The 26,723-nt window shown below is 39.6% G+C and overlaps 2 protein-coding genes across 11 annotated transcripts in view; one reads left to right on the top strand and one right to left on the bottom strand.

The window, feature by feature from the left end:
• Window positions 1–187: 187 nt before the first annotated feature.
• si:dkey-70p6.1 (uncharacterized protein LOC570575 homolog) lies at window positions 188–25,101 on the bottom strand. Of its 9 annotated transcripts, none has more exons than XM_044125336.1 (9): window positions 24,716–25,101; window positions 13,559–13,785; window positions 11,728–11,785; window positions 9,689–9,767; window positions 9,523–9,564; window positions 7,170–7,633; window positions 4,592–4,729; window positions 2,242–2,756; window positions 188–999 (listed from the first exon to the last, which is right to left on the bottom strand). In XM_044125336.1, the coding sequence occupies exons 2-9, from the start codon at window positions 13,690–13,692 to the stop codon at window positions 726–728; spliced, it is 1,704 nt and encodes a 567-aa protein (XP_043981271.1). In that variant the 5' UTR covers window positions 13,693–13,785; window positions 24,716–25,101; the 3' UTR covers window positions 188–725. The 9 variants fall into 9 exon arrangements, with proteins under 9 accessions (XP_043981271.1, XP_043981278.1, XP_043981285.1 ...); XM_044125343.1 differs by lacking the exon at window positions 24,716–25,101 and adding an exon at window positions 14,332–14,570; XM_044125350.1 differs by lacking the exon at window positions 9,523–9,564.
• The window catches only part of nkain5 (sodium/potassium transporting ATPase interacting 5), a 31,947-nt gene continuing 11,340 nt past the window's right edge, over window positions 6,117–26,723 (top strand). For both annotated transcript variants that reach the window (XM_044125416.1, XM_044125434.1), the window contains exons 1-2: window positions 6,117–6,328; window positions 7,020–7,078. The gene's annotated coding sequence lies outside the window, so the exon portion shown is untranslated. The remainder of the gene's footprint in view (window positions 6,329–7,019; window positions 7,079–26,723) is intronic.

The raw sequence follows: 26,723 nt of genomic DNA, 5'->3' as shown, positions 1-26,723 counted from the left end.
ATTTAAAGTTGTGCAGAAGAGAAGCATTTCTAAAATGATGCCAGAAATAGAAATAAAAAGGTTTACAAATAGTTTTCCTCCTTTTAAAAATCTAAAAATAGAAATCTCCTGGCTGCTTTTAGGATCAGAAAAGCTTTCTGTTTGTTTCTCCCTCCACTTTTTAAAAAGCGAGACTATGAGATAAAACGTTTTTTTTTTTAAAGTGCCACTTTATTACAAAAGTATAAACTTGACTTGACATTTCATGAATAGTAATCTTGATATAAAACATTACAATCTTTTGCACTTTAGCACTTAAATTACACGCTTTTTCGAATACAAGACCCTGTAGTCTGAATAGCAAACACACAACATTAGCTGCCACATTTAAAACTTAGCAGGGCTTTTTCCAAGAACACACCGTAGCTTCATGGCTTCGATAAAACAACAAACAGAGAGTAACACGGAATATTTTTTACATTGCAGCTGTTTTGCAGTTTTGTGTCACAATATAAGTCATTCCAAAAAACACAACTAAACATAATAGAAAAAGATAGATTTCTTGACACTGATGATATATTTATTATTCTTTCTCTTTTTGTCATGTACATACACGTTGCATCAACATTACAGTATAATCACATTGTTTGTTGGGGGATATTTGGTTGAGTGAAGTCGCTGTTATTGTTCAGGTTTTGGATGAGAATTTATGGTTTTGTAAGGGGGATGGCTGATGCTCTTTCGGCTTACGTCTTTATTTTTTTGCAATATAATTTAACACTGATAACAGAGAGAGTGTTCATTGATGGAGTGATGATGAGACGTGACATTTGGTCACACAAGTCAGTTCCTGCTGTAGCTCTCCATGCTGCACTTTGATGGAAACCCAAGCGGATTCCTATGACCACAAGGCAGGGATGATCCACAGATGTGACTGAGCAGACAGGGGCGTGTTGAAGTGGGGGGCGTGAGGGGGCCGCGGACCGTTCTCCTGGATTCATTTGGGCCGCAGCAGAGCATCTAAACACCACCAAGCCAAACACATCCTTCATCAAACCGGCTTAGAGCTCCACAGAGAAATAAAGCAACACAGTAAAAATAAACAAAAACGGTAAACAACCAACTACAAAGAAAATAAAAACATTCATATAGAGAAACCACATGACAGTGCTTGTTTTTTGTTTGTTTGTTTTTTCTTTTTTTTTTTTTTTTTAGGCATGCAACTCGTAGCAGGCAAAGTGCAGGAACAGGATCAACAAAGTAAAACACTTCATATACAGACAGCAGTGGAGACGGTGTTCAGTCCATGTCGAGTGACACTTCATGGAGGGAAGAATCCGATTGGCTTTTTTCTTTTTTTTCTGTTAAGGTGAAAATGGTCTCAATTTGTCGAAGCTTTTAGGAGGAATGCAAAAATGTGCAATTTTTCATGATAATGCTCTTTATAATTTGTTTTTCTTCTTTGTCCCTGAGCTTTCAAGTGTTTTGATTAATATTTAATTTGATTTCTATCCTGGTCAAATATACAGGGAAGGCCTGTTCACCACAGACTAAGTGCTACTAAAATATTTCCCCAATTAGAGGTCCAGCTCGGACCGAACATGGAACTATTTTTATCCGCTAGAATTGAGGAAGAATTTAGGCTTTTGACTTCATTGTGCTTTGCAGAGATGTATCAGTAAAACTGAAGTGCTACTGTTTACCTACAGATCACTCTGCAATGGTCTTGTGCTCATTTATTATTCACTACCTTTGGATTCCTTTAAGGTTTGCAGACAGGACTTTGTATTCAGCCCAGGTCATAACAGATCAACATTACCACCCAAGGCCTCTGCACTGCAAAAACACTAAATCTTACCAAACACCTTTTTGATCTCGTTTCCAGTGCAAATATTTCACTACACTTGAAGTGAGAAAAACTAACTTACAAGAAACATTTCAGAAAGATGTAGGAGCTTGTTTTAGGTCAGTAAGGTCAGGACACCTTAAAATAATTATTGCCATTAAACAAGCTGCTCTATCTTGCTGAAAAGTTACCTGTACGTTTGTTTTGCCTAATTTCAAGTGTACTAAGATATTTGCACTAGAAACTGGAGCAAAGTACTTGTTAGTATGCAGTGTTTTTGCAGCCTGGCGCCTATGAAAGTCCTGATGTCATGACTTTAATGTAAACAGTATGTGTGGTGAGCATGATGGGACCCAGCAGTGTCAGCTCAGAGGGGGGTCACAGTGCAGCCGCTGCCTCAGAGCCCTGTAACGTACATCTCCATGCCGTCGTTGAAGGTGAAGATGGTGGTGGTGCTGGAGGTGGCGGAGCCCTGCTTCAGGTCGCCGATGCTCTCGTACAGGTTCTCCCCCGGCAGCAGCAGGGCTTTGGCAGGAAGGTGTTGCAACTTGGGCGTCTGCTGCGTGGGCGGCGGCGGCGGCGGGTGCTGCTGCTGCAAGGGCTGCTGGGCTTTCTTCCTCCTCGGCCGCAGCGTGGCACACGTGTTCGGAGGCCGCTCGCGCTTCCAGGCGCCCCCGCCTTCCATGTTGTCGTACGCCGGGTCGCAGTCCTCCGTGCCGATGGACTCGTAGCAGTGGTCGTCCAGGGAGCCCCCGACCGCTTTGCCCTCTTGAGGGGCCCATGTCTGCGGTTTGACCACAACGCTGAATCCACCGTCTCGGTCCCGGTCGCCTCGACCCAAGGTCCGGAAGCCGAGGTTCGCCGGGGGAGAACCCGGCATCGCTCTCTTCTTCTTCCCAGGTTTGCACACTTTGGAGTACATCTCAGCCACCTGGAATCAGGCAGGAAAATGTTTTTTATTTAGAGACGTTAAAAAGATGCTCACAGATCCTGGTGCAAACAGCTGCTTCACTGCAAAAACACAAAATCTGTCCGGTTGTCTTCTCTAGTTTCTAGAGCAAATATCTCGGAGCGCTTCAAATAAAACAAAACTAATTTAATTTAATTTCCAGTAAGATATAGGAGCTTGTTTTATGTCAGTAATTCCTTAATTATGATTTTAAAACTTAAAAAATGTCTTGTTATAAGTGGAATAATCTGCCAGTGGAACTTGAACTTTTTCATTAGTATTAAAGAATTATTTACTTAAACAAGCTCCTATATTTTGCTGATGTTACTTCTAAGTTTGTTTAGTTATTTCAAGTGTACTAAGATATTTGTAACAAAATTAGACCAAAATTACTTGGTAAGATCTTGTTTTCGCAGTGTGACCAATAATGTTCTGATCGGTTGCTCTGTATCTGAGAGGCCTTTTTACTCCTACTTTAGTAATTTCCTGCTACTTTTTACTTTTACTGCAGAATAAATAAGTTGAAGAAGTGCTGCTCATACTTGAGTCTAATTTTTGGATACTGCCAAAAATTACACTGTTTTGCAAAAGTATTTGTTTGTATTCAGCTCTCTGCAAAAATAGTTCAAGTCCAGTGAAATTAACTCTGGACCTAACAGGATGATTATATTAAAACTGTTTTCTGCACAACTGCAAATATTTTTCAATCCATCCATCCATCCAGCAATGCAGTGAAAAAGACCTCCAGGGAGCTGAAAGAAAATAAAATACTTTGTGGCAGAAACACCTGCACAAATATGACCTCCATTAAAAGTAATCACCAGCAAAGGGAAAGAGGAATCCTCTCTTCAAACCCGAAAACCAGCGGCAAACAAACAAACCTTCAAACGAGAAAAGGCGGAAAACACTGGAGCTCATTGACCGGTTTTCAGCTTTTCTTAAAAAGCTTCATGAACACTAACATTATGACACCGTGTGTGTTTTCATCAGCGTCACCAAGTAATTAAAGAAACCTGACTAATTTCAGCAAAGCCCCAAAGGGCTGAAGCTAAAATAAAACATCTTTAGTACAATTAGTAAAACAAATATTTGTTGACAACGTCTACAATCTTCAACAGATTTTACACTTTTTTCATGTCAGATACTAAAATGTACAAAAAAATGTTTAAAACTTGATATTTTTGATTGTAAGGAAGAAAGTCAGATATTTTGTTTACATTTCTATAGACTAGGGGCGTTCAAAGTGCGGTCCGCGGGCCGTTTTTGGCCTCTGAACTGAATTTGTGCGACCCAAATCTGCCAAAGAAAGAATGGTTCAAATCCTGTTCTTACCTCTGACAAACAAAAAATTTAAAACCGCATGTTTTAAAAAAATTATTGTTAAGGAAAGGCTACGATAATATGCGCTTGTTGGGAGACTGGGAGATTAATTTACTTATAACATGGGAAAATGTCTCATTATTGGTGAAATAATCTGCCAGTGGAGCTAGAACTTTTTAATCAATTTTAATGAATTATTGACTTAATCAAGCTCATATTTCTTGCTGAAAAGTGACTTGTAAAATGGATTTGTCACTAAGATATTTGCAACAAAAACTAGACCAAAAATAGTTGGTAAGATTTTGTGTTTTTGCAGCGTAATCTTCTATCCATTTCCTTCTGCTTCATAATTGTGCATTACTTTGACTGGGCCATTAGTGTTGGGGACAAAAATCTGAAAAAGTTCAATGGGAATAAATACTTAACTACATTGAATGGATGTAAATAAATTGATTTGTAGATGCATTAGAGGTAGAGAACAAGTCGTCGTCACTCACCACTGCGGCAGACGGTTGTATATTCTCCACTAAATGGGCTCCCAGGGGACCCAGCGCTTTATTCTGGAGCATCAGCACGTCATCATCCTCCGGAGGCTTCCAGATGTACTGCTCTCCATTGCCCATAAACATCACTTCCTGTCAGCACAGCAACAAGCCACGCTTTAGGACAGAGTTGGTCACATGTTCAGGCATGCTGCAGCAGAGACGGGAAGACCTCTCCAGCTGTGAAAACTGCATTTTGAAACGGACTCATGGGTGACAAATTAACCTCTCTTAAGAAATGGCGTAGTGTTGGAGTCGTGTGGAATGGATTTCATGCGGCGCTGAAGAGATTTTCCCTGAAAGGTGGAGCCTGTGAGGAAGCAGGTGCTTTTATTGTAGATGACTCAATTTCAGCGAGTTGCATCATCCAAAAGGAAATCTGCGGCGGCCAGACCTGTGAGCAAACTGCGTACGCTTGTAAGCCTGTGAACTGTGCGTGTAAATGAACTCGGGTCACAGCAGACAGCGCGACCTTTCCGACCTCAAACGGGGGCAGCAAATGGTGTCCCACTGTCACCTGGAGGGGAGCAAAGAGCCATGCATGTACAGTAAAAACCAGCCAGCCAACCTGCAGCCCTGCTGCTGCGAACATATGGAGGAGGTGACACCGCTGAGGGCAGAAAGACAAGAACCCGACCACAAATAAACAGGTTCATAGCCTGGACTTCAAAGAGGTTTAAGCAGAAGTGCCAGAGTATGAGAACAGCCGGGGGAAACTGCATCACTGGCACAATTACAGCCACGCAGATCCTCCACCAAGAGGAAACCTCACAGAAATGCCACGATGCAAAAGATTACAGCGTATTCTGGTCTAGTTTCCAGTGAAAATACTTTAATACACTCAAAATAAGACAAAATTATTGCTATTGTTTCTGAAAAGCAACTTTTCAGAAAGATGTAGGAGCTCATTGTAAGTAAACAATTCCTTACTATTGATGAAAAAGTTCTAGTTCCACTGCCAGATGGTTTCACTTATAAGATATTTTTCTCATGTTATAACCAAAATAATCCGCCAGTGATTTTTTTTTTTACTTTTTCATCAATATTAAGGTATTATTGACTAAAACAAGCCCCTTTATACTGCTGAGAGGTTACTTGTAAGTGTATTAAGATATTTGCACAGGAAACTAGACCTAAAATACACAAAAAAAAGATTTTACGTTGCAGTATCATACGATTCAAACTAACTGAAAAAAAAACGTTTCCCCTCCTCACCTGTGGGTGCGGTGCAATAAGAACTACTGAAGGAAGCGACACAAAAAACCTCAGAAGACAATGAGCACAACCTCCTTCCCAAAACGTAAATAAAAACGGAGTGGCGTCAGAGTTTAGCGGTTTTAGGGTTTCTCTTTGTTTTTTTGCAAAAGACCGCAAGCCATTTCTTCCACTAGCGTTAAACTCTCGCGTCTGTTTTGGTTGTCTTTACCCAGAATGCCTTGCGTTGTAGTTTGCTTCCTGTTTTCGGAGAGTTCTCCATCAGTACGTGTAGTTAGCCAGAACCGCGATGTAAAGTTTATGTTATGTTCCGGTTGTAGAATGAACTGGGAAATTACGACTTCCCAGTTAGAAAACCAACTGTAATGCCCGACCTAATCGGATTGTCCACTGGGAAACTGGGAGAAACTCCAACTACCCTCAGTTACAGCTAGCAAGGCGGACATCACGTTTCAACATGACGCTCCTCACACATAAGTAAGAATGGCTCTAAAATCAGCGTTACATGTAGCGCCTTCAACTCTGAACTGAACTAGCTAGAACTGGTGTTTGTTTATGGAAAGTAAAGCTTAAACTGATGTCCGTAAGAGGTATTGCAGATCATGTTTATGGGCGTCGCCATGTTGAAATTCCAACATCTTAACTAGAAGGCTGTTGCCTCGGGTCTAACGTCAAACCCAGATCTGAGTTACGGTTTACCGGAACGCAACATTAGATGTAATTTGCGTCACGCAACGTCAGTGAGAGTAAATTTCAACATTTCGGATGAAGTTTGTGGCGGGCTTCTCTCATCTTTCTAGAAAATCTCTGAGACTAACATCAAAAATTATAACATTTCTTTCAGGGAGCTGAAAGAAATGTTTTTTCTTGAACGTTTTGGACTTTTGAAGCTCAGAATTGTTCGAGCTTTTTTTAAAGAAAATTTCTGATATTAATCTCAAAATGTCTGAGTTTTTTTCTTGAAAATATTTGACTTTTGAAACTCAGCAATAAAAAAATGCTGACATTAATCTAAACATTTGTTTTTTACTTGAAAATCTTCTACTTTTTATACAAAAAAAACCTTTTTTTCCAAGAACATTTCTGAGATTAATCTAAAAATTTCTGAGTTTATTTTCTAACAGATTTTCAACTCTTCAATCTCAGGAATTTCCTTATTTTTTTCTAGAAAATTTGGTGTGGTACTTTAGTCCTCTTCAAAAGGAAATCTGAGAGCTGAACATCCAGGTAGGCAACCTTTTTCAAAGTTTACGCTCTAGAAATGTAGCAGAAGATTTCAGCAACCTAGTAACCAAACGATGGAATAAATTGTACCAACCTTTGGGAATGATGGGACATTGAAGGCCTCAATGTTTCTACGAGGCAACTTTGTGCTGTGGGGGTGAGGCGGCGGGGGGGCGGGATGCGACGGCGGTCCGTGGCGTGGAGGTGGGGCAGGCGGTTCTGCCATATCCGTCCCACTGTCCCTCTTCTGAGGCGCCTTTTCAGCCTTCCTCAGCTTCCTGACGCAGGCGTACTCCGCCGTCTCCGGAGGGTGTGGGGGAGACATGACCGGGGCCTCGGGTTCGGGCAGCGCTCCGTCCACCTCGCCGTCCGGATCCGGGGGCGCCGGGGTGTTGGCGGGAACGGCCGGAGGGGCCGGAGTGTCCGTCTGCCCGGCCCTGCCTACCATGGCGTAGAGGGCATCGTCAGTACGTGCAGTGGAGGAACGTTGGCCCACTTCTGAATAAGTGTGCTCGCTGTCCTCTCCAGTCCCAGAGGGGATCTGGGGAAGCTGCCTGCCTTGAGAACGAAGGTCAGAGTTAGACCAGCGGCTAGGCAGCGGCAGAAGGTCCATGCTGGCTGGACGTTTCTTAAGATGGCCCCCCAGGGCTCACGCTGCCGGATGTTATACTCTCTGTTCAGCTGACACCCTCCAGAAAACAGAATTCACATCCCTCGATTGACTGATCCTCAAAGGGTTTACAAACATGGGAGAAAGGAAAATCTGACAGTAGGGCTGAAACGATTAATCGAACGAATCGTGATTAATCAATTACTGAATTAATCACCACCTGGTGATGTAGCGGCGCCCTCCTGAGAAGATGGGGAAGTGAAATCAGAGGACTATTGAATGGGAAAAGGAATAGTTCAAAGTATTTGAAGTAGATCTGAAATGATTAAACATGATTAATTAATTAGTGAAATAATTGTCAATTAAATTAGTAATTAGTAGTATTTTCTTCAACTTTGTATTTTTGTGTTTTTATGATGTAAAGCAGTTTGAACAGCCTCGTTGCTGAAATGTGCCACACAAATAAAATGGATTGGTTGGTTAATCCATTAATCGCTAACTGGACGCAGAGTCATGTGACACAGAGCTGGAGACCACCCAATTATTAACATGGCTGTTCTTTCCTATCGCCCCCTTCTGGGAAGAGGGAGAAGTGCAATTAGAAGCCTAATCAATAGAAAAGGAATAGTTCAGAGAAATAGTAGTGGGGCTGAAACACTAACTAAATAATTGTCAACTAATTTAGTAACAGATTAATGGCTGACTGGATAACACAGAATGGAGACGCCCCAATCTTTTCTAGCGCCCCCTCCTGGGAAGATAGGGAAGTATTTGAAGTAGGACTGAAATGATTAATCGGATTAATCGATTATTGAAATAATTGTCAACTAATGTAGTAATTGATTACTACATCAACTGGACTACACTGACGCTTAAAAAAGCCTTTTGCTGAGATAACAAGCTTGGAGCGGTAATAAGCCAAAAATGTACCAAAATATACACATTTTCCATCTACGATGAAAAACCTTCATTGCCTGTAGATAGATTCAACCTGAACTGAAGTGTCATTTTTAGCTTCACCTGTTTCAAATTCTGTAATAACAAATATCCTATTAATCACCTTTGCTATCCAATTATTAATAAAAAAATAATCAACAAATTGACAGTATTTTTTTTGTTGCAGATGCATCTTTTGCTACAAATGATCAAGCGTATACTAGAGGAATGTTGTGGCATGTTTGGCAATAAATTAGTTATTTTCTTATTTATAAAAGGTCTTATTATTTGCTTATTTGCGTCTTTTAATGTATTCCGTATTTTGTAAAAAATAAAAATAAAAAAGACAAAAAAATCTGAGAATATGCCTATTCTTTACCCGATTAATTGATCAATTGTCTGAATAATTGATTACTAAAGTAATTGTTAGTCGCAGCTCTGTCCGAGAGAGACGGCAAACTGGGAACTGACATAGATGTTTGAGTATATGGATCCAAACTGGCTTCATCACTCTGCAGTGGAAGCGGGACAAATATGAGGCAGGACATATGTTTCTATCTCTTCAAATCCTCCTGGGCGCCTGTCACGGTGCCCACAAACGCAGCTCCCTGTTGACTCCGAGTGATGGAGCTCCAGGAGTCGCCTTGGCGCTCTGATTCCTTCTCTTTGAGAGAGAGAAATGCTCATAAATTAGGTCTGAACAGTCTAATTAAATAAAGCTGAATCTTAACTACGATGTGAATTCTGTTTGCGGGTAAATTTCTCATCTTATGTCCTCAGATTTTCTCATATTTCAAGGGAATTTGGGCCAGAACGTGTATTAAAGAGTCCAGGAAACACTGCAAAGACCTTCAAACTCAAAGTTTGGTGTTTTTAATGGTTACAAATAAATGATACTTACAGTGCATACCCCGATGCTTTGTGTTCATGTCCCAAAAATCAACTTGAATGACACAGAAATTATTTTGTCATGCAGTTGAAACAAGAACAATAGTTTCTCCATGACAACAATGAGGTACACTTTACAGGAGCACACAACAAGGTTTATATGTGAGAGATGCACTCACTTTTGCCGTTGCAGTTCATCTTGTTCATCTCCGTGTCAGATTTACTGATGGACCGCAGCTTTGACTGCTTGAGTATACCCTAAAAACAAACACACACACACACACACACAGAAACCAACAACGCTAAAGAAATGTCCTCAGAGTGATTTTGGTGAATTATGTTGAATTAAATTGAGCACAAAACTTTAAAAATTAAGTTTGGTTGATTATTTCTTTATTGTAACAATATGTTTTGGCAGTAATTCATATACCATTGGAAAACCTTCTGATCTCTCCTTAATTGGCACAATGTTTGTGAGGAAAATGTATTTGTAGATAGAACTGAGTCTGTGGCTCACAACTATAAAAACCATGGACCCTTCTTCACCAAGCAGCTGGTCCTGGTGACTTGTTTCGAGCTTCTGGTAATCCAGGGACTGACAGTCGTGTCAAAATGGTCACTGAAGGTGTTTCCACACCTGGAGGTCCAGTGGATTTGGTTTGATTTGGGACTAAAATTGTAACATTTATTACATTTTCACTTTTACACTACACTGTCAAATAAACCAAACTGTTTGAAAAACCCATTCCCCTCCTCGCCTGTGGGGGCGCTGCACCACTAACTACTGAAGGAAACAACTCAAAAACCTCTGAAGAATACACTGTACTTTTTCTTTGACCATATCATTGCACAATTTGACATTTTGAAAAGAAATTTTCTAAATGGGAACAAAACTGGTTTTTAGATGAAAAGTTTTGGTTTGGTATTTTTTTGGCTGCATTGACATTGGTTTATTTCGCAGAAACGCAACAAAAACACTTTTTTTCACACGATCCACAGCAGGTTGTTGCCACATGGAAGACGACGACAGGAAGTAGCTGGAGAAAGATGGTGTCCAAGTTTTTAATGTCTTATTGCGTGAATTCATGTGTAATTTCAGTTGCATTTTTTATTTAAATGGAAACAGACCAATTGCAAAATTGTGTTGTTTTTTTGACATTAGCGGAATATGGGCAAAGTTTTGCACACATTTGCAATGGAGCACAACTTTCTTATTCACAAATGTTCGCCATTGCAGGATTTCTGTTTCATCTTTGGTAAAAGATCATGAGCCATTTCTCCTGCTAATGATAGACACATCGGTTTGATTTTGTTGTATTCACCCAGAATGCTTTGCGCTGTAGTCCACTTTCTGCTTTTTGAGCTTCTCTGGTCCACTTGGCGAACACTGATGCATTCGAACAACTCAAAAGTTTCCTTCAACCAACCCAAGACCGAGGTTTTTAGACGGACCAGAGTTCACTTCTTTGGCCCACATTAGAGTTCAGTTATGCATTCACATCTCCCCAAATGAACCAGACTTTCTAGAGAAACGAACCTGAGTTTGATGAAGATGACTGAAGAGTATGAATGCACCTTAAGTAGCACCACAGCTGTAGCATGGATGCTGCTACTTGTGCAAGTCTTTGTCTGCTGTGGAGTGACCTCTAGTACCATCTCAGAAATAAAGACCAAGGTTCAATTAAAGGATTTAGCCATTTTCAATCCACATACCCAACTCTTTCAGGTTTTTTAACTTTATAAAATACATTGCCAATAAGTAGGGGTGCACCAACTGCAGTTTTCTGACCGATTGCTGATTGTTTTAAGAAGTCTGAAGTGCCAATTCCAATTTTGACTAATACCAATTTTTTTTTGTCTGAAATGTCGCTAAATATAGCAAGAATGTCACTGAGTTGGCAACAGTGAGGTGATTGTTGTTAACTGGAAGCGTGCAGTCATGACCCGGTGGGCCGGTCCATCAGTCAAACGTCTCTCACTGCAGAGCAGAAGAGGACAGTGGCTGATTTTTAGACCTTTGCTGAGAAAAATAAGACTGGTGGATAAGATCAGCTTCACATGCAAGTATCAATCTAATCGCCCAAAAATAAGGAAATCGTCTGGCTGATAAATTGGTGCACCCCCACTAAGGAATATCAAATTGCTCTTACTTTTTCTCCTAAATGTAGATATGTTGGCTGCAATCCAATTAAGATATTATGATTGTTTTGATACCTACCATGTCCATGAGCCGGTGTTTTCCACCTTCACCGGGGACATTGTGCGTCTTCCCCTTCCTGTGATAAAACACAGCACTCTGTCACACAGGATGCAAATCTGATGCTCTGATAGTGTGCAGCGTTTGTGCCTGAGTCCTTCTTTTTTTTTTTTTTGTACAAAGCTGAGTCATTGTACGACTGCATTCAAGAGAACAGCACTGATTCACATTTGCACATATGCCTGCCAGTGGTGGGAGTAGCTAAGCACATTAAGCCAAGAGCTGAATGCATTTCCAAAGAAGAAATGATTGTTCATTTACAAATAATGTTTCTGTCTCTGAAAAATCTGACAATTCATTACAACTCAGTCACAGCAGGGAGAGAAAAATGTATTTTTAACAACAACAAAAAAGTCTGGGAGAAAAAGCCAGTTCTTGTAGGGTTGATAAATTGTAAGTAGTTTAACTTACATCAGCTAAAGAAGAGATTTGAAAACCATCTCCACAGATCTATTTCATTATCAGTCTGAGGAGCAGCTTTGTTGGTTATTCCACAGTTTTTTAAAGCTTTTCTCTTTTTATATTTCTATGTATCCGTTAGGCATGTCAGAGCATGAACATGAGTTTGATTTGATCTTTCACCTCCTACTTTCCAGATCACTTTCGACGGCTTTGCCAAACAACATAGTTGCAGCTAATTTTCACGCAACCAGGCAACGTCCCGACATTTAAAAACCATGACCAGTCTGTTGCCAAATCCTTTTTTAAAGTGTACAGTATTCAAAAGGTCATTGTGTGAGTTAAATGTCAACATTATTATTATTTGGTTTAATTTAGATATTCATAAAGCTTTAAATCAAATCATAACTTTCAGTGATGCAGATGTATCAATATGCTTTGAATATGATCCTCTTCTTTATTTCAAAATGGTTAAATGTTGCAAAAGCCTCAGTCATGATAGGTAAGACAGAAGTGAAAATGTTTTGATAGTTTTTAGCTGAGAAGTCGTCGCTCTATTTGAATAGAAAATGGTTTCATCACAGCTATAGTTCAGCTGCTCCTTCTGTAGCTGAACTATAGCTTAGGCTGCGTTCACACTGCTGATCTTGATGCTCACTCCCAATTTTATCTTAAATACATTTTTTTTTTGCTTTACAGCTACAACTAATAATTATTTTAGCTATCGATTGAGCAATTATTCTGACGATTAATTAGTTAGTCAGATAAACCAATTAATCTAATGAAAAATCAGCAGATTTTTATTAAATGATTTATAAACAAAATTAAAAATACTTTAATAGATGCAAATAAACAAATAATTCTTTTCATTTTATTGCCTAAAATGAAATAACATGGCATTCCTTTAGTGAATGCTTGATCATTTGTAACAAAGGTGCGTTTAGAGTTAAATAAATGCTTTTAGCATCAACTTGTGGAAAAATCACAACTCTTTCTGTTTAATATCAATACAGAGTAGAGATGATCTGTTGGTTATTTTTTAGATTAATAAATGGAATCAGCAGATTGTTGTTTTTTTTTAAAGAACCTGAACCAAGTGAAAATAAAACTTTACCAAGAACCATAAGGATTTCTTGGTAGAGCGTGTTTGCAGACAAAGGAGGTTTAATTTTTTCTCTCAAGAGCAAAAAGTTGTTATTTTTACCGTTTTGGTTTAGTATTTGATTGTGTTTTTTTAATCGTTTCATAATGTGAAGTATTTTGAATTAATGACTTAGTACGACTATGTCTTTTCAGGATTTGGAGTATTCTGCCCACCTCTGGTGCATTTTTAACTAAAAGTGGATTTACAAGCAGTGGTTAAAATGCACGGATCATGCAGTGTTGCTCTCACCTCTGGCAGCCCACGCAGAGAACCACAATGAGGATGGTAACAACAAAGGCTGAGGCAGCAGCGATAGCGCCCAGCAGCAGGACCTTGCCGTAGGGAGGAGCCGTGAAGTTCAGCCCGTCCTGCATGGAGGCCATGTGGGAGCGCTGGCGCTCACTTGCTCTCACACACACACACACTTACACCCTTACACTCATGCACGCAGCGAAGTGCCACGGTGTCACTGGGATCTGCAGACACAGAGAAATGCTTAATTACAACGTTATCTGACATTTCTAAATCATTACAAATAAGGATGCAAGTTATTGATGAATGAATTCATCTAGGATTGACTGATCTTATCTATGGACTAACATTTAATTAATAGGCATCCATTTTCTTAAAGACCTGGATTTTCTCTTATCAAGATGGCTTTTCATGCTGAATAAAAAAAAAAAAAATTAATATCAATATTAAGGATGCAAGTTATCAATGAGTTAATCTAAAGTTGATCTTATTGCTCAACTAACAATTAATTGATAACCGTCCATTTCTTAAAAACCTGAGTTTTCTCTCGTATCAAGAACACGAAGGGCAAAATGTTTCATAATATGCTGAATCAAAAACAATTTATTTAATTTTGACACCCTCAGCTGTATAAAATACTCGGTGATTTTACAGAAAATTATGTTTTTCTCAAACAGAAGACATATTTATAAAATACAACGCAAAAAAGATTAAAAGAATAAAATATGTTAAACATTTCCCCATGAACAGAGATATTAATACAAAAGTACCTTCTGTATTTGCTCTTGAAGGGATTTTAAAACTTCGCTTCGGTGAATTAACTCACCACAGACCTTAAGATCAACCGGGCTCAATGGCGTCATGTTAAAATGTCTCTGTTATGGCCGCTTTTCAAACGATCGAGACGAAGCGTGCGTGGGATTAAAATGCACTTTATGCGGTTCTATTTTAAAATATAAACACACAACAAACTTCTTATTTTACCACCGTAATATCGCTCATTCAGCCGAGCAGTGTTAGCTTCTGTTATGCTACGGCCCGCCGCCATCTCTGTTTTTTCGTTAAAGGCTCCGCTTAAAATGAGCAGCGGCGCCCTCTGCTGGATGGCGGCCAAACTGCAACACTAAACATTTAACGGATTTATTGGTTAGCTAATAAAAATCAATAGTTCGTAGCCCATAAACAGCGCAGCCAGAATTAAAAATGTCCTCTCTGTGTTGAAGGCATAAGGAGAGCAGTGGTTTGAAAAGAAGGACAGTCTGATTTCCCATCCAGTGCAGGAGCAGTGAAGTGAATAGACATCCAGCCTGAGGCCCCTGCTTCTGCTTTAGCATGTTTAGAGATTACTATGTCACAGTTACAGACATCAGCAGCACAACATCCCACTAACACAAATTTTCATGTGTTTATTTTCAGCAAACCAACAGTAAAATGACGCCTTTGAATCTGAATCTGGCCGAGGGAAAGATCGCAGACTCGATCACACAACTGTTGATCCATATGGGTAAATAATTACCCCCTCTACATTTGAACCGCTGTAAAAACAACAAACATGCATCGGAGCTGCAGTGAGTCAGAGCCGAACATGCCAGCAGGCAGAGGAACCTGAAACACTGACGGAGACGAGTGTGAAAGCAGAATGAGCATACAGAAACATTTCGCCTTTCTTCCCTCCCCCGACTCTCTGTTCCTCGCCGCTTGCCACGTAATTTCTTCTGGCAGCGTAATATGTTATAAACAAACAACAAAAAACACAGAACTGCACCAAAAGACCAAGCAAACAAGTCTGATCTCTGTCAAATCACGCCATCTGTCTACCATGACACTGTGTTTTCATGTGTGTTTCTCACTTGTCTGTCAGAGCCAAGACGGCTGCGTCCTGCATAAGGACTGCTTCAGATCAAGCTGCATATCTTCTCTTTCTCTCAAATGTTTATTTTGTTCTTAACTGACTACAGTTTGCATCTTATCCCTTAAGGAAGCATATTTCTTAAAGTATCAATTTAGAGTGGCCTCCATGTTTATTCTGGTATTTTGGCTTTTGTCAAAATGAAAAAACTAAAGTAGAGGTAATGGCTCAGTCAGAGTAACATTAAACATGTTGTGTTGTTTCAGAGTAATGCCAGAGAAAAGTTTTTATTTCTGTCCCAACATCACAAATGTAAACATGTGAAGTTTGCTAAACTTCAGTGGGACTTTAACTGGAACCACATGTTTTAGTCAGATGATGTTAAAATTGAGCAAGAAATAAAGGCAGGAAGGTTTGGAGAAAATCTATAAATTAATACACAAAAAACTCCACATGCCCAGTATGGATATGTTAATATTTGAAACAACAAAAAATAAAAGATCATTTAGTTATTGAACGGGATAATGATCCAAACATATGGATGGATGGATGGTTGATTGGTTGGATGGATGGATGGATGGTTCGTTTGGTTGGATGGATGGATGATTGATTGGTTGGTTGGATGGATGGATGGATGGATGGATGGATAGATGGATGAACGGCTGGATGGTTTGTTTGGTTGGATGCATGGTTCGTTTGGTTGGATGGATGGATAAACGGATGGATGGTTCGTTTGGTTGTACGGATGGATGAACGGCTGGATGGTTTGTTTGGTTGGATGCATGGTTCGTTTGGTTGGATGAATGGATGGATGGATGTTTGGTTGGATGGATGGATGGTTCGTTTCGTTGGATGGATGGATGTTTGTTTGGTTGGATGGATGGATGTTTGTTTGGTTGGATGGATGGATGGATGGATGGATGGATGGATGTTTGGTTGGATGGATGGATGGTTCGTTTGGTTGGATGGATGGATGTTTGTTTGGTTGGATGGATGGATGGATGGATGGATGTTCGTTTGGTTGGATGGATGGATGGATGTTTGTTTGGTTGGATGGATGGATGGTTCGTTTGCTTGGATGGATGGATGTTTGTTTGGTTGGATGGATGGATGGTTCGTTTGGTTGGATGGATGGATGTTTGTTTGGTTGGATGGATGGATGGATGGATGGATGGATGGATGTTTGGTTGGATGGATGGATGGTTCGTTTGGTTGGATGGATGGATGGATGTTTGTTTGGTTGGATGGATAGATGGTTCGTTTGGTTGGATGGATGGATGGATGGTTCGTTTGCTTGGATGGATGGATGGATGGATGTTTGTTTGGTTGGATGGATGGATGGATGTTCATTTGGTTGGATGGATGGATGATGGATGGATGGTTTGTTTGGTTGGATGGATGGATGGATGGATGGATGGATGGATGGATGGATGGATGGATGGATGGATGGATGGATGGATGAATTACCTTTTATTAAATCCTGTAGTTCTGAATATTTTCCCATATTTTTTATCGTTTTCTCCAGAACAGAAAAATATTTAAATCAAAATCACTGATTTTTTTTCTAGTCAAAACCTTCAGCGATAGAAAAACATCCTCTGGTTTGTTTGACTCCGTCTGACAACCAGCGACTCCTCTTCATCTCCTCCCACGCCGTTACTGTCACAAATAACCAAGTAATCTCAATTATTTGGATCATGTCTGAACAATTATCAAGGCTGTCTTCATTCACAGGCATGAAGCAGCATCTAACGCCAGCAATAACAGGTTATCATAACAGATACACACAGATACCACAAAACGTGATATAAGAAGATAATGATGCAATCCTCAGGAAATGTTTTATAGTTTCATAGGCAAAGGGCTGTAAGCTGTTGTTTCCTAATGATAATTTTTGTCTCTGTTTTGGCTTCATTGGCTTCTATACATATAATACACTTATTTTGGATTTTATCACCAACCAATAATACTATTTCCTGATTGCTGATGAGACTCATTCTGGATAGAAACACTAAATATAAATAAAGGTATATAAATGTATCAAATCACTGACGTATTGTTTGCAATATCTCAGTTACAAAACACAGTTTGGTTGCAATGTTCTCGTATTCCAAGAGCCTGAAAAAATTAATCTTGAATGTTTCAGAAAAAATCTGGCATTTCTGAGTTTGAAAAGGTGGAAATTTGCTATTTAATTTTGAGATTAACCACAGAAATTTCTAGAAAGAAACAAAAGTTTTTTTTTGTTTTTTTTTTTTTTACTTTTTGAAACTAATTTTTTTCTAGAATATTTCAGAGATTAATCTTAAAATTTGTCAAATTTTTTTTCCAGAAAATTTTTCAGAAATTTTCTCCTTTTTTTATGTTTTCTAGAACATTTCTGAGATCAATCTGAACATTTCTGGATGTTTTAAAAGCAAATTTTCAACTTCTGGAGCTCAGAAATGACTTTTTTTTTTTTATATAAAAAACATACATTTTTTTGCAGAAATGTCCAAATATTTATGTTTTTTTGTAGAATATGTTTTAGATTAATCACAAAATTTCTGTTTGTTTTTTTTAAAGCAATTTTTCAACTTTTGGAGTTCAGAAAAATCCTTGTGTTTTTTCTAGAACATTTGAAATTAAACTTTTCTGGGTTTTTCCTCCAGCAATTCTTTGACTTTTTGAAGCTCTGATCTTTCCTTGTTCTTTCTAGAAAATTTGTGCAACTTATTCCAAATTTTCTGAGTTTCATTTCTAGCAAATTTTCCACCCAAAGCTCTAATATGTCGTCATGAATAAGTGACATTCCAGGACAACTATAAATCAAAATTCTTACCTTGAAAAAAAAGCATTTTCATGTTAAATGATATAATCAGCCTCACTTACTTGTTGTTTTTTTGCTATATTTAATCTTTATAAGTATTACATCACAGCATATGGAAGCAAAACTAGCTTTCTGTTAGCATAATAAACACATTAAAGAGACGCTGAAAGTTTGCTCTGCTTCCTACTGCTGCGGGTTTGCAGACTTTTTGGGTGATTTGCATTTCCCTCAGTAGACATCCAGACATGAATCCAACTGTTCCCAGCATGAAATCTAATTTGCAGCAGATTTCCCACACAGGCCTGTTCGGTTATTCTGTGCACGCTGATCTGAGCTTCCTCGCTTTGTTCAGGGAATCCTAACAAGTGGGAACACAACAGCTTTGTTTTCTGCTTCAAATCACTTTGATTATCATCATTACTATTATTATTATTAAGCTCCATAAATAAGGGACGTTTCAGCAGCAGATGCCCAAGTATTATAATTACTTCTTTAAAGCATGATTTGTAAAAGTGAATATGTTTTCCCAGCATGACTATCAAACTTGTTTTGATAGCTGTAGCTGTCTGCGGACTGCTTTAAGTGTCACGGCGGAGAATCCATCATGCACGGATCATGAAAAGTCTGAAATATCCGGCTGGATTTAAAGAACAATATGCATCTTTTCTCGACCGTGTCAGGATAATTGTATCTTTGCTCATTTGACAACAGAGCTGAGTGGTGGAGACAGAGAGGGTAATGAGAGAGAAGGAAGGAGGAAGGTGGAGGTGTGGAGGAAAAGAAAGAAGACGGGAGGAAGGAAGACATGCGTGGGCGTCGTGTGGCAGGTGTTTGAAGATGATGAGAACAAGATGTCACATTTCCCAAAGAGGACTCCGTTCCTTTACTCCATTCCTTTTCTTTAATTCACTTTACTGCTTTGATTCTTTTCCTTTCATAATTTCCCTTATTTACTTCCCATTCCCATATTTTCCCTTTACTTTCTTTTCCATCATTTACCTTTTCTTTCCAGATCGTTTCCCCTCCCACTGTTGAATATTTTCTTTCCTCTCCCATTTTTTCCCCAGATGAACCTGAATTAAATAAGTTCAGTCTAATTTTCAATGGCTGCCTAAAACTGCGTCATTTAATCTGAATATAAATCCAGCTGTTCTGTGACGGCGTCAGGGGTCTGTTAGAAAATATCAGAGAACAAAAGACTGAAAACCACAGCAGAGAGGTCAAAGGTGAAGTTTAAAAAACTGTATCTGAATGACTAAAGTTAAATCTGTCGTCTGAAAATGAAAGGTTATGCTTGCAATTGCAAACCCTAGAAGTGATCTGTAATGTTTCCTCGAACAGATTAGGATAGATCTACGGGCGTTACAGAACGAGTCCAAAATCATTTTTACGTAATGAGATTTTAGTTTGCTCTGTTTATTTTGAGCTGTTTTAGGGCGTCTTGTCACTTTAAATCCAAATAAAATGCTGCTGGCCACGCCCCCAACTCCACGTTTACACTTGCACATGAGAATGGCTGCAAACAAATGTGCATTTGTACAATCATACATCTCTGAGCAGCATTAGTGGAGCCTCCTGCACAACCAACAAGGATCCATGAAGTGGTTTCTGAACAGCAAGATAAGAACAAGACACTTGTCTTTTCCAGCAGCCATTTTACAGCATTAAAACCAGCTGACCAAACGTGCTGGAATTCAGCTTGGTTACTAGGTAATGGGCTGGGCTTGACTGGGGTTGCTAGGTAACAGCACAGTGCCCCTCGAATGTGACTCAACAACTGGGAAATTTTTTAAACGGCTCACTTTTCAGACACCAAGAAAACACTTACTTAATGCCAGGGTGTTTTTTTTTTTTAGAGGCTGAAAAAGACTAAATCTAGGTTGGACCTCATTAATTATTTGCGTTGTTAAAAAACAAAACAATAAAAAAATAGCCTTTGTTTAGGTTTTTTCTCACACACTGTTTAAAAGTGTTGAAATAAAGTTTGCATAAATAATGCTGAATATAACTGAACTAAATGCATTTCGATTAAAAGTCTTAACATATTTACAATTAATTTGTACATTTTTATGAATCGATGGTTAAAATGTTGTGGATCTTAATCTAACTGAGAATCTGTGTGTTCCTCCAATCTGATTTTACCAAAAATAAATGCAGAAAGAATTGACTCAGTTTAAGACAAGTAAATGAAGTTTTTCAGATTTTATTTTATATAGAAAACATATAAAGCCATGTATAATTCTCTTCCTCTTCGTCAGTACTTCATGTCTTTTTGTTTGCGGCTGTAACATGACTAAATGTGAAAAACTGAAATTATGATTCAAGGAAAGCTTTACGATCAAGTAGTTAAACATGTTTCCCTTCTTAAATCACACAAAGTTGAATTTCTGTATTTTTTTTTTAATTGAAAACTAAGCACCAGCATGAAGCATTCTGGGAATTTATCTTTTGTTTATGGAAATTAATAAATGAATCTTAAATATAGCTGTTTGTTCCAGCTGACCTGTTGACTTGGATCCGTTTCATCCTCTAAACGCCTTAGGAGGAAGACTGAAGAGTCGCGGACAGCACCTTTGCTTGACTGCACACATTTCGTATCACATTTAAAGGTCACCATAATCTCCTTTAGCTGAATGTTTACGGTTTTGTTCAGAATGCCGGGCGAGGCCTTGAAGGCAGACAAGCGTTTAAGGTGTAATCCTCGTGGAAAAGGCACTTTGAGGAACACGTTCAGCCCTGGTAGCAGTCAGCGGGAGTTTAATTTTCTAGGAACATGTTCTGCGTTTACATGCGTTTTCATTATTAATAAAACCAGAACCGGTTTGGAAACAGGCGGCCCAGGTTTTTATAAACCACCTGGGAGTTGATGTGGAGCGAAATCCTCACCCTCAGAGTGACACAAATAACAGCGACATGGTTAAGTGTGTGTGTGTGTGTGTGTTAGGGGGAGGAAGGGAGAGCAAGCGAGAGAGAGAGAGAGGGGAGGATGCTATTGTGTGAGAATGTGAATTAGGTCAAATGTTTGCTTGCAAAGATTAACCATGCCCCTGTGAGGAAGAAGGCTGAAGCCTGCATGTGCAACTCGGGTCTGGTGTTTACAGCGCTGCCTCTCAAGCAAACACCGCCGACACAAATATAACAGCTCAAATATTAAAGCTCCTGCTCGGACTTTTCCACAAAATCAATTAAACTCACCTCAGACTTCAGTTTGTCACCTATAAAACAATGTGTGAGTAGCTGAGTTTCCATTACAAATGTGTGCAAAATCTTTGTCTATGTTCTGCTAATGTTGGAAAAATACAATTTCATAATTTCAATGTTTTCATCAAAGTGGAAATAAATTAAAATCACACGTGAATAAGCTTGCTCATGCAATTAGTCAATAAAAATCACACCAGTGATGGATGTAAACAGTTTCATGAGATGTAATCATAATTCAACGAGACGTCAGCGTCTTTTTCAGGCGTTGGAGCGACAAGCCCCGCCTACTTGGGAGCGGCTACGTAAGTAGCGTTTTGAAGATTTAACAGAAGAGCTATGGATTTAAAATGTTTAAATGACACAACGACTTTGTGAACTGTGTGATGCTGGGAGAGCTCTGGAACCAGCTGTCCAAAAAACAAAAACAAACCATCATCCTCCTTCTACTTCCTTTCCTCTTCTTCATCGTTTCCGCCACTATTAACATCCGACTGCTCATCATGTGACGGGTGTGGTGCGAAAAAAGTGTTTCCATTTAAGTTTTACTAATTAAACCAATTTTGATGTTGCCGAAAATAAAAAATTTTTTTTCCGCCGTGTTCTCAGTAAGCAAATTTATTTTAGAAATGTCAAATTCTGCAATTAATAGAAACACAGCTATAGTTAAGTTTTCTGGTTCTTTTTGTTGTAAATCAGTAACTGCGTTTTCATTACAAATGTGTGCAAAAACTTTGTTGATATTCCGCTAATGTTGAAAAATGGCTTTAAAAGGCATTTTTATTAAATAAAAACCCAATTAAAATCATATGTGAATACAATTTTTCAGGCGAAAAGTCATTAAAAAGCAAGACATGCCATGATGCTGCTACCACTTCCTGTCGTCTTCTTCTACGTTTCCGCCAGTAGTAACATCCTGCTGTTCATCACATAACTTTTGCCACTTTTTTGTGATGCAAAAAGTGCTTTCATTGAAGTTTTGCAAAATACAATAGACTTATAGCTAACTTTGGCGTATTGACAGAAATGTTATTACCATGAGTCTATTGTAGACTCATAGTCATGTTAGCTGTGACGCTAGTTCTCATAGTCAACTCTGTATGGCTCCTTGCAATGCACAAAGGGATTCCCCCAAAGTCCAAAGCAGGATGAATCCGTGTTATTTACTGCAAATTCTGACTCCAGCATCTGAATGATGCATCTAGAATCGAGACTCAACCAACAAAAAAAGATTTTTCCAATCTGCTGATACCCAATGTTGATGAGCCTGGATCTGGGTGTGGTCTTCTGCTGCTGTAGCCTGTCAGCTTCAAGGTCCGACATGTCGGAAGGAGAAGATATTTAAGCTAAATTATTGACATCAGCAAAGAATTTTGTCTCTGATTGCATAATCAAAGTCTAGTTTGTTTATCTAGACACTCTGGTTTGATGGAGGAGGTCTGAATACATAATCAAACATTGATGCGGACCAAAAGTGAAAACTGGTCCATCTTAAAACCTCAGTTCAGTTGAAGTGAACTCTGTTGTGGTTCAAATGCATATGTGAACGCCAAGTGAACTAGAAACCACACCAAAAGCAGGAAGCGAATGCTAATTGGTTAATTGAGACTTGGTTGGGGGTTTTTTTCTAAATACGAAAGAGAAATCCTACAACCACTAAAATCTGACTCTACTCCATTTCTATTTATATTTTGTGAAGAAGTAAGTTGAGTTTCTTCATGAAAAGCGTCTGATGTCTTCTACAGAGGTTTTTATGTAATTTCTTTCAGTAGTTCATGATGCAGCTCCACCACAGGGGAAGTGAGAGACAGGTTTTACAATTAATTTGGTTTGTTTGACACAGTGAAGCGCAAAAGTGAACAACAGTAGATCAAACTGTAACAAATGTTACAAATTTAGTTTTCAATCGAACTGAGTGTACCAGACTATGAGTTATGAAAACACCCATAGTTCTCGGTTTGGCTGTATGAACTCTGTTGCTGTTCGAATGGATATGTGGATCCAAGAAGACCGAAGAAAGATCCAAAAGCAGGAAGTTTACTACAGCGCAGGGCATTCTGGGTAAAACAAACATGCAAAAATCTACTTTTAGCAGGAGAAATGGCTTGCGTTCTTTTTTTCTTTTACCAAAGAGAAACAAGAAATCCTACAGCTGCTAAAATCTGATGCTACTCCATTTTTGTTTACGCTGTTTAGAGTTTTGTGCTTTTCGTTCAGGATTTTGCTGCAGCGCCACCACAGGCGAGGAGGGGAACAGATTTTTCAGCGTGAAAGCAAAACAAAGCATCTGAACATTTAATAAATGTTTCCATCCTTATCACCAATCAGCAGACAATCAGGTGTGAAAACAGTCAGTCAGCTGGAAATTTTAACTATATTTTCAGTCAGAACTTGTGTCCTACCAACGCCCCTGCTCAGTGTGTGTTTTCCTTTTTTCTTCATTTGCTAAAATAAAGATATTCATGCATGAAGGGCTTCTCTGTGTGTGCGTGTCCAGGGAGGCTAGCTCATGATGGTAACAGCTCAGCAGGCATCAATCACACTCAGCCTGCTGGCTGGCCGGCTCGCCGCGCCTCTGGGCTCAAGCTGCAGCAATGCTGCTGACAACAGGTTACAAACCAGCACTCCACTGATGCCGACTGACACCGACCTCCATGCAAGGGGATTTTGTATTTTCTTGTCTCTGGGTGCAGGTGGAAGCTTAAAAAAAAGAAAATCCATTATGATGCAGTGCTTATTTTCAGGGTTTTGCTTCACTGAGCCTGGAGCCCGGTTTCCTTTTCTGCCTCCTTTAATCATCAAAGCGTTTCCGATTAATTTCCAGATCAAAGTGAGGATGCTGTGTCCCCGAGGTCAGCTGGTAACTAACGCGACAAAGCCAGATTCCCCTCCACACCCCCTATTAATCAGCCACGATGGGGGTGAAGGAGGAACGCTAAAGGAGGGTCCAACATTAATGATCTTTATTTGCTCCACATTCAAACACACACAGAGAAAAAAGATCACCTGATCACCTCCGTCTCATTAAAACACAATGAAGTTCTCAGATGAATGCGCGTTAAAGCCCAAAATAAAGAGGCGATGCGGTGATGCTGAGGCGGCTGCGCACGTGTGTTTGTGTTGGATGGAGGAAACACAAAGAGACGCAGCTTATATTTCCTAGAAGAATAAAAGATGCTTATCGAGCTGAATCTATATGTACATGAATGACCCCCCACCCCCATCCTCTCCTCTCCTCCTCCTCCTCCCTCCAGCCTGTCACACTCTGCTTTGCGCTATAGCAGCCCCCCGTACTCACTCAGCTCAGAGGTTTGGAGAGGCGCAGCATCGGCTCCGGTCGCTTCCTTCAGGTTCTGCTTCCCCTCGGACTGACTCAAGCTCCCTGCGAGCATAATCACCGCCAGACCTTCTTCACGGGCTTCACAGAGCGGGGATGCAGCGCACTTCATGTGGCATCCTGTCCGCGCACCCCCAGCCAAGAGGGGAGGCTGGGAAGAGCTCAACCTGCGCGTCCGCGTCCCCCCCTTTATCCTTATCCTTATCTGATGCTGCTGCTGCTGCTGCGATGATGATGATGCGACTCCAAAATTATCTCCGACTGCCACGTTTCAGCTCCTCGGTCCCTTAAGCCCCCTCCATCTCGGCTCGCATCCCCTCAGCTCGGCTACCGCGCTTCCATGTGACACAGGCAGAGCTGGAGACCCCCGAATTATTAACCTGGTTTTTCGTTTCCAGCGCCCCCTCCCGGGAAGATGGGGAAGTGCAATTAGAAGACCAATGAATGGGTTGGAAAGGCTATGGTTCAGATTATTTGAAGTGGGGTTGAAACTATTATTATTTATCAGTCGATTAATCGTTAACTGGAGTTTACAAACTCAAAAGCATGCTGAAAAAAACAACTTTCTCAGAACATCAATTACGCCAAAACTCTACAAAAAATGTCACTTTTGCATTCTAAGGGGACTTATTATAAACAATTTGCATTTTTCACGTTTTTGTTTTTCCAATAGGGTCTCATCTTTAAAGAAACAACTCAAGTTTTTTTAAAAGCACACATCCAGTTTTTGGCAATAAGTTCATGTTTTATGGCCTGACAATGAGCTGTTTCCAAATCCTTCAGATTGCTGAATGACATTCCAGGGGCATTGCTCCGTTACTTAGCAACCCCAGCAGAATTCCCGCACGTTTGGTCAGCTGGTTTTAATTATATGAACTGTACACTGTAAAAAAATAAATAAATCTCTAATTTACTGTAATATGGCGGCTGCTGTGGTTGCCAAAATTTTACAGCATTTATACAGTAAAATTTACTGTAAATTAGAGACACTTTTTTACAGTGTACAATGGCTGCTGGAAAAGACAAGTGTTTTGTTGTTGACTTTCCATCTGAAAACCATCTGCTGGATTAGTGTTGATTCTACAGGAGGCTCTACTAATGCTTTTCAAAGATGTACGGTTGTATTACTGCTCATCTATTTGCAGCCATTTTGACGTTTAAACATCAAGTTGGGGGCGTGGCCAGTACCAGCTTATTTGCATAAAAGTGACAAAGCCCTAAATTGTGAAAGGAGCTAAAAATATGCTGAGCAGGTGAAATTTCTTTTTGTAATTATAATTTCATGTAACGAACATATTTTGTATAAAATGGACTTATCCTAATTTGCTTAAAATAAGGGAATGATAATACGATAGGTTCCCTTTAATGTTGTTGCTCTGGAGTTATTTAGACTGAAATACAGTTAAATACCAATCAAAACACCTGAAATATTGTTATATATTATTGAAATATTTGGTTGGAAAGTCCAAAATGAATTAAAAGTGTAATGAATATTTAATTGTAACAGTGAAGTTTGACTACTTTGACTCCTGCACACTGAAACTCAAATCCTGTGTAACCAGAAAACCCCCCACAGTTTGTTTGTGACTTGTGGTGTGTGTTTCTTTTGCTCTAGTTTGGTTTTTTAACACCTTTGAAGCCTTCAGCTCCACCGCTGTCCCCACCTGCTGGAGTCTTCAGAGCACTGAGGATGAGGAGCCACCTATCAGAAGGCAGCGGATGGTGTTGCTGTATGAGGGCTGATCCATGCCGCGCTCAGAAACAAACAGAGAGGTCTTTCGAAGGACTGGAATCCAGTGTCCTGCCAAGAAAACACTTATGTATGTGTACTGCATGCGTATACATCTCCACATCCATTTAAAGGTGAACTACTGTGCTTCCCTGAACAGCTTAGGACAGATTTATTGGCTACACAAAACACTTTCGTCACATTTTTTCACAAAATCATAGAGATTTTAGTCTGGCCAGG

The sequence above is a fragment of the Gambusia affinis genome, linkage group LG01 (assembly GCF_019740435.1).
Source record: "Gambusia affinis linkage group LG01, SWU_Gaff_1.0, whole genome shotgun sequence".
Classification (NCBI taxonomy): Eukaryota; Metazoa; Chordata; class Actinopteri; order Cyprinodontiformes; family Poeciliidae; genus Gambusia; species Gambusia affinis.
This window is presented reverse-complemented; position numbering and strand designations above follow the sequence as displayed.

Coding starts and splice junctions, on each gene's coding strand:
- si:dkey-70p6.1 (XM_044125336.1), bottom strand. CDS start 13,692: ATGGCCTCCATGCAGGACGGGCTGAACTTCACGGCTCCTCCCTACGGC. Junction 9,768..11,727: donor AACACCGGCTCATGGACATG/GTAGGTATCAAA, acceptor GTTTGTTTTTAG/GGTATACTCAAGCAGTCAAA. Junction 2,757..4,591: donor TACAACCGTCTGCCGCAGTG/GTGAGTGACGAC, acceptor GCCTGATTCCAG/GTGGCTGAGATGTACTCCAA.